This window comes from Malus domestica, chromosome 13 (genome assembly GCF_042453785.1).
Source record: "Malus domestica chromosome 13, GDT2T_hap1".
NCBI lineage: Eukaryota > Viridiplantae > Streptophyta > Magnoliopsida > Rosales > Rosaceae > Malus > Malus domestica.
The window spans coordinates 8,307,312-8,315,887 of NC_091673.1; the positions used below are offsets into that span (position 1 = coordinate 8,307,312).

The 8,576-nt window shown below is 34.6% G+C and overlaps 1 protein-coding gene across 2 annotated transcripts; it reads left to right on the plus strand.

Moving 5' to 3' along the window:
- Window positions 1-439: 439 nt before the first annotated feature.
- LOC103452136 (flavonoid 3',5'-methyltransferase-like) lies at window positions 440-3,366 on the plus strand. Of its 2 annotated transcripts, XM_008391631.4 has the most exons (5): window positions 440-708; window positions 1,488-1,573; window positions 1,728-1,872; window positions 1,993-2,124; window positions 2,744-3,366. In XM_008391631.4, exons 1-5 carry the CDS (start codon window positions 649-651, stop codon window positions 3,032-3,034), a joined length of 714 nt encoding a protein of 237 aa, XP_008389853.1. In that variant the 5' UTR covers window positions 440-648; the 3' UTR covers window positions 3,035-3,366. The 2 variants fall into 2 exon arrangements, with proteins under 2 accessions (XP_008389853.1, XP_008389854.1); XM_008391632.4 differs by lacking the exon at window positions 1,993-2,124.
- The last annotated feature ends 5,210 nt before the right edge of the window (window positions 3,367-8,576 follow it).

Genomic DNA, 8,576 nt, shown 5'->3' on the forward strand with positions numbered 1-8,576 from the left:
AAGACAAAAAAACTACACACACACATGCAAAGACTGTGAGCCATAAATGTGAAACAGCCTAACCAGCCACACCCATCAAATAAAGGAGAAATTTATTTTGACTTATAACGGAAGAACACAGATGATACATCACGTGTTTTTATGTAAGTGATGAAAATTTTTAATTTTTAAGTTATTAATCTTTTAACACACATAACACATCATTTATATAAGAATACATGATGTACCACCTCGAGTAACGGTCACTAAAAAAATCTCTCCAAATAAAGAAGTGAGGCCCAATCCACCCAAAAGTCTGACATGCTCTTTTCTTTAGACTATGATTCTCTTACTTTCTCTTTCCATTCCCTTTCATTTTCTCGTCTCATATTCTCTTATTTTATCTTTCTCTTATTATAAAAAAATTACTATAAGATGTTGATATGATTTAACCGTGATCGTTCAAATAGGAATGAATGGAAGGAGAGGAAAAAAAAAAAAAAAAAGAATCCTACTCCCTTTACTTTTTTGGCCAAGCTGCCACCTACGCCTTTCCTCTCCCAAATTCCCAATATAAAATGCACAACGCACCCAACTTCATATTTCACAGCTATAGAAAACTAGAAACTGAAGGAATAAAATATTTGCTCCTTTGTTGTTCACCCAGCCATGTCTGAGTCAGAAGCCAAACCAGAGAGGAGAATACTAAAAAACCCAGCACTTCTCAAGGTACACTCCCGTTTTCCTTTTCTTAATGTAACCCCATGCTTCACCTGATCAAATCAGATGCGCTTTTTATGAGAGTGACTCACATGAAACGAAAATGTTAGAAAAGTTGTTTCAAATTTATCACGCATTTGAACTTGTTTTACATTCATGATTGGTTTGCAACATTGCCATCTTTACCTTCTGTTTCATATAAATCATTCTATTCCTAGTTCTTTCTCGTTTTTCAGCTTTGGATTGGAGTTTTCACTATTTTCATTCTATGTTTTTTTAATAAAAAATTTTCGTATTGCCCTTTAAAAAAAAATAAAAAATCGACATTTTCAATGTTATTTTTTTTCAGCTAAAAAGCAGGTACTTTATTATTATTAATTTTTTCAACGAGGAAATCAGATTCTTCTTTATTTCGAAAGTATGAGATGGCCGTATATAATGATGCACGAGTGTCACACATCATGCATGATGTAACTGTATCTGTATACATGTTCAGTTACAACTTAGAAGCTGCATGATGCACAAGTGTCTATCTTCAGCATAAAGTATTTCCTTTTTCATTTTATTTTATTTTCAAAAAAAAAAAATTTAACTAATGACGAGTTCGTAATTAATTTATTCTCTTAGCGTAGATATATTGTTGTACTTGTATCACAAGTTCAAAACTTGTTGAAAGTCAGGGTTACATGTCCACATTTTGTTGTTGTTGAAGTAGTTGCAAACTAAAGAAACACAACGTGCTAATTATATTTTGTGTTAATTAACAGCCTTAATTTCTCGTAATACAGTACATCTTCGAAACAAGCTGTTTTCCAAGAGAACATGAGCAACTGAAGCAACTAAGGGAGGCCACTGTCGAGAAATATCCCTTCTGGTAGGGTTTCGATATTTTAGTACTTTTTTTCCTTCGATCGTACGTGTCTTAAATCCCTTATCGGAGAACTATTTTGATTGCCTAGTAAATTTCTTTGAGATAATAGTTACTTGACCCTGAAGGATTACATTTCGTCGATTTTGAACACGAACAGGAGTCTTATGAATGTGCCCGTCGACGAAAGCCTGCTTCTCTCGATGCTTCTGAAGGTGATGAATGCGAAGAAGACGTTGGAGCTTGGTGTCTTCACTGGTTATTCTCTTCTCACTACTGCTCTTGCACTACCTGCTGATGGCAAAGTATGTAATACTCGAACATTTTTTCCTGATTTTAATTTTTAATTTTCCTTGAAATAATTATAGACTTCTCATATTTTATATCTACTAGCTAGCTAGCTATACTAATATTTCAATTTTTAGATAACGGCAATCGATGTAGATAAAGAAGCCTATGAGGTTGGATTGCCATTTATTCAAAAGGCTGGGGTGGAAAATAAGATTAACTTCTGCCAGTCAGATGCCTTCACAGTTCTAAATGATCTCATTACCAAAGTAAGTTGATGTTTGTGATTTAACATAATCAATCATGTTAAATATCAGACTTAAAGTAGGTTAGGCATAATGACACACGGTGGCCCATTGGAAGTTGTACCTGTGTAGGGTTGTAAGGAATCCATATACAGTGGAGCTGTTTCCTTTGTTAGAGTGCATCACCGTTAAGCTGGTCTATCTAAGTTCTTCTCTAAATTTAGAGTGAAAAATGCAAATTAGGGCATATGAATAGCAGATGTCTTAAAAATAAAGGGAAAGTTATATTGTGATTGAGAATGTATTCGTACTCTCAAATTGTCATGTCGCACTTCTTTTGCGACTGTGTTAATAAATGTTGATTCAAGTACATAATGGTGAATTGGGAAGGTAAGAAGAATTATATATCATCTAGATATTTAGCTTAAGTAATAAGTATCCAATATCCTAGTAGTTAGAGTGTTGAGTTTTCTACCCACGCGTTCCAGATTCAAAACTTTCTCTCCTCTAAATTAATATTACAGTTTAGAACTCTCCTCATTCCTTTAATAATTGTTTTTTTTTTTTTTTTTTTTTGAGAAAAAGTACTATTTGTTGATATACTATTTGATTTGGAGAATTAAACATGGAATTAATTAAGCAGGGAAAGGAAGAAGGGAGCTTTGATTTCGCATTTGTGGATGCCGACAAGGACTCCTACATGGAATATCACAAGTTGCTGATGAAGCTTGTGAAGGTTGGAGGAATCATAGCTTATGATAACACATTGTGGTTTGGGACAGTGGCGGAGCCTGAGGAGAATGTGGAAAATTTTGCAAAGCAAAGCAGAAAACATTTGCTGGAACTCAACAGCTTTCTCGCGGCGGATGACCGTGTCGAGCTAGCTGTTGTTTCCATCGGAGATGGACTCACCCTCTGCAGACGTCTCTCTTAACTTGCCCGCAAGAAACAACTCCCATGTTGAAGTTGTCTAAGAATAAATAAGACAGTTTTATCTGTGATTTGAACCGTTTAATGTTGGGAGATTTGCTATTCCAAATTTTAAAGATAAATTAAGATGGGTTTTATTTTATTTTGATTTTTAAGAAAGTTTTTGTTTTTGTTTTTGTTTTTTTTTTAAACAAGAAAGTCTGTGTTAATTAAACTTGGGAAATGCTTGTGATTTGTTGCTGGCCACCTACTCGGGATGCGGCCCTAGTGGGTTATGGCGTGTTTAATGTGACCTTAACACGAGGTTATAATAAATTAAGGGGTTTTTAATTTTAATTCTTTAAGAAGCGTGAAATTTAAAATAAATCTGATGTTATATTACATATTTATTATAATTTCTTAATGTGTCCTTGATTCAAAATAATTAATGTGCATTTTATTTAATGTGTCCCATTAAATATTTAAATGTATTAACATACAAATTTTTTTTTAGGACCAAAAAAGAGTTTTTCCATTTTTATTTTTATTTAACATTCTTCAAACTTGAAAGACTTAATTAATGTACATAAATGTTAATACCGAAATGTATTATATTGAACTAATGTATTTAAATGTTAGTACCGAAATGACACACCCCGACCGAGATCGAGGCACGTTGGCCGTCACGTAAGGGTGACGTAGCTATGTGCACAGTGTGAAAGCGATAAATATAAGAAATATACGAATAAATAAAAACCGAAAGCTACTAATGTGCACTACTAAACAGGAAGTGCTAGGAGTGATATACAAGTGGAAATACTCCTAACCAGAGCATAGAAAGTCTAGGTGCAGTTCAGTAGGACAAGTACTAATTATACAGTACCAGAAGATGTCCTACAAATATTTTATTCTGTCAAAACCGCCAAGATCCTCAATGCCACCAACAGTAAGTCTACCTAAAACCTGGAGGGGCGCAAAACAGAAAACGTGAGTGGGCAAAAACAAAGGTTTTGAAAACACATTTAACTTTCAAATGCTCTAACCCCTCGCTGTAAAACAGATATAATTTTTCCTAAAGATAGAATATAAACATATGCATAAATATATATAAATATCTCAATTCAAATCATGCTTCACATAACCATATTCATAAGTATGCCATGCCAAAACATGAAAATAGAATAAGTAACTCAGGTGAGAATAAATTCATGGAAAATAACATATTAGCCGGAACCCCTGCATAAGTCTGTACGGCTGATTTCATAGCTCATTAGTCAATCTAGTCGGAGTCACTACAATGACCTATACGGCACTACACTGCACACAAGTCGGAACCACTAAAATGGTTTGTACGACAAGACTGGGTGTAATATAATTATGTTCAATACTACGCTCTCATGATAGCTGGGCGATAAATCGCTAGTCACCTACGAGTCGGAACCACCTATGATGGTCTGTACGACAAGACTGTGTACCTGAATTGGATCCAAAGTGAGCATATGGTGTGGAAGGTGACATTATATACAGGCCCGTGTCATATCTTTGGCTAAATCACAATCACCCGAGGTGCAGGTTTATAAGCTCTATGCTTCTCAATTAATCACATTCACAATTCATAAACTCACATGGGCTTACCTGAGCGTCCACAGCACCACAATTATATATTATGCATCATATACTAATTCATATGCAGAATATAAATTTATATGCATGGCAATTCAAAGCATACTTTCATTTAAACGCATTTTCTAGGAAAATATCAAGTCTATAAGTATATACTGAAAACCAAAAGCCCACTCACTGGTATGTCGAAGGGTCGTAGTCCCCGAGTCGCCCTTGACTGCGCTCATCCTAGGGATAAGTCTCCCCTATATGCGAAACAATTATAAAAACGTTAATTTAAAGCACATAACCAATACTAGCTAATAACTTCTCATACAACGCTAAAATGGGGTGTTTAAATATACCAACGTGATCTACACAACCTCACGAACATCCCCATATTTTTAGAAAAATTTTCCGACCACCCACGCGCAGCCCACATGCGGGCACGTGCCATGCACATTGACAGCGGCAGTTAACGCCGTCAGGAATATTCCGTCAAAAAACAAGCATATACCATTAATTATTAACGGCGTCATCTAACACCGTTAGCATATTCCGTCAAAACTGAAGTAATATGCCCCCATATTATCTGACGAGTCGCCGGACGCCTGTGACTTCGCCGGTTTCTAGATTTTATTTCAAAATCTTATATCTTCTTCATTTCTTAACCAAATTCTATGAAACTTGACCCATTTTGAAGATCTCACCAAGACAAACAAAACCATACCTGAGTTGAGCCCTGAAACCACTGGAAACCCGCTGAAAAAAGCCTCGATATTCCGGCAAATCTTAAAACTCGTCGTTCTCGATAATCCGACATCTAAATTCTTCCAACGAACCACTCCGAGCCTCGTGAGGACCTCCTTAAGCTACCTTTAAGCTTGAAATCCCCAAAAACACATGATTTTACGATTGTATGAATAGTGACATAAATCGGGTTAGGGTTTTCACGAGTTTTCGAAGAAGTTCTTGCCTAAAAATGGTACCATTCAACTCGTATGAACCTCAGGAACACGATGGTGTCCTTTAAACCCTCGATCTACAACTTTCCACTAGTTTTATTGTTAATTTGTACGGGAGAAAGGAGAGAGAGTGAGTCTGAATGAGAGAGCACATGAGAGAAGAAAGAGAAAGGTACTTTTGTGTGTGTGTGTGTGTGGTCCATGTGGGTCACCAACCAACCAAAGTAAACATTTTAAGTCCTAAGTGTTCCAAAACTTAGGAAAAATCTTAGAATTTGTCCAAATAAAACTCCACCCACATAACCACACAAAACGTCCAAGGGTAAATAAGTAATCTCACGCTGTCAAAATTATATCTCGAGACGGGCTATGATAGAAATGTATTATATTAAATTAATGTACCTCAATGTGTCACATCCCAGCCTAGACTTCGCCGTAGCACGATATTGTTCGCTTTGGGCTCCAGTCACACCCTCACGGTTTTGTTTTTTAGAACTCACACGAGAACTTCCCAGTGGGTCACCCATCCTAGGAATGCTCTCACTCGAACTCACTTAACTTCGGAGTTCCAATGGAATCTAAAGTCAGTGAATCCCCAAAAGGTCTCGCGCTATATGGAGGTGGGCATGTACATATAAGGCACATCACCCCATATCCGTTGGTCGATGTGGGATGTTACAATCCACCACACTTAAGGGGAACCTGGCGTCGTCGTTGACACATTTGCACCAAACGGTAGAGTGGCTCTGATACCATTCTGTCACATCCCAGTCTCGACTTCGCCATAGCACGATATTGTTCGCTTTGGGCCCTGGCCATGTCCTTACGGTTTTGTTTATAGGAACTCACACGAGAACTTCCTAGTGGGTCACCCATCCTAAGAATGCTTTCACCCGAACTCGCTTAACTTCGAAGTTCCAATAGAATCCGAAGCCAGTGACGACCAGCACGCCTCGACTCCAGTCGGGGTGTGTCAAAATGTGTATACCGAAATGTACGTATTATATTGAATTAATGTACCTAAATGTTTTGTATCAAAATGTATGTACCGAAATGTGTGTATTTAAATGTATGCATCGAAATATATTATAATGAATTTAATGTACCTAAATGAAGAAGACAAAGTAAATCGAAATATATTGTATAACAAAAATTAGTTTATCTAAATGTTTACAACAAAATATATTACAATACATGAAATGAAAATGAAAATGAAAATGAAATAAAATTAATACATTAAAAATTAGGAAGAAAAAGAGAAATCATTAAAAAATCAAAATAAAATTAATAAATGAAGTTATTAATGTATCAAGGGACTAAAATCATATTTTTACTCATGGTTTAAATCTAAAAGTCATCTTTGTCAAGGATTAAAATAAAGTTTTCTAATAAATTTATTACTCTTTTAATTTATTTTTCATATAGTCAATTAGGTTGGCTCGAAATTTATTACAAGCTTATTTACAAGGATTGACAAATTTTTTTAAATGTTATTAACATTTAGGTTGACTCGAAATACAAACTGTTTATTAATCGTGTTGAATCAACCGACACAATTATTACTAGACTACGATTATGAACAACTTGAACTCATTTAATTTTTATCACTTTTGAGTCAGACAATCATGTCGTGCTAAAATTATTACTGATTACAGGATAGTTTGGGGTTGTGGTGCTTCTTAAAAAAGCAATTTATTAAAAAAATTGTAACACCAAATGTGTTTGGTAAAACAAACAAAATAAAGGTTTTCCTAAAACTGCTATCAATGTCAATAGAAAAGCAAAACCAAGATGTACCATACTTCTAAAAAAAATCTTTTTTTTCAAAGCGTAATGAACAAGGCATATTTAATGAAAATTTCTAATGATAAGTATACCTCTGCATATTTTACAAAATTACAATTTTTACCCCTTCGTTATTCTCTTTGGAATTATTGTATTACGTTCAATACTTTATTCTTTTTAATCATTTAACATATTTACAACAATTTATATATAAGTTAAGCAAACACTTACACTTTTTTTTTTTTGTTAAAAGCACTTTTACCAAAAAAAAAAATAAGACAAACAAACAAAGCACATATGTTCACAACACAACAAAATCAAATTTTTTGAAACACATAATTACTAAACTAGTCCTATAAGTAGTGGTAGTTTTTATATCGAGTATATTGTATAAATTGTCCCTCAACTTTAATCAAATTGGAGCAATAATCTCTTAACTAAAAATTCATTACCATTGGTCTCTCAACTCATCAAAATGTATAGTTATGTTCATTTTCGTCAACTTCGTTAAAATTTTGTCAAAATAAGTTATGTTGGAAGGACCATTGCTACAATTGGGGTCCCTCAACTCATCAAAATGTGTAGCTATGGTTATTTTAGTCAAAGTCGTCGAAATTTTGTCAAAATGAGTTATATTGGAATGACCATTGCTACAATTGGGTTAAAGTTGAAGGACCATTTCTCCAGTTGAATTAAAGTTAAGGGACCAATGGTAATGGATTTTTAATTAAGTGACCATAGCTACACGTTTTGATGAGTTAAGGAACCAATGTTAATGGATTTTTAGTTGAATAATCATTGCTACAATTTAGTTAAAATTAAGGGATCATTGCTCAATTTACTCTTTTATTTCCGAGTGTTGAAGCTAGCGTGGGTGACAATCTAGAGAGATTTTTTAATATAATCGGAATACGGGATGGTACACTTCGTGTCACTCTATAAATGGTGGATATGTGTATTAAAAAGTTAACAATTTAAAAAATAAAATTTTTCACTACTTATATAAAAGTACGTGATGTACTATTCGTGTTCCGATCACAATGAAAATTTTGCCGACAATCTAGATTCTTCTTGTTGGCAAGTGGGCAACAACCATCAGACTGCATATAACATTTGTCATCAAAGGCATCTCAGATTCCACTGCTTTTTGTAGTGTAATTTTTGTCAGTCCTTTTAACCTAATTGGACAGCCTGCCATGTGGTTTCACTCAACTT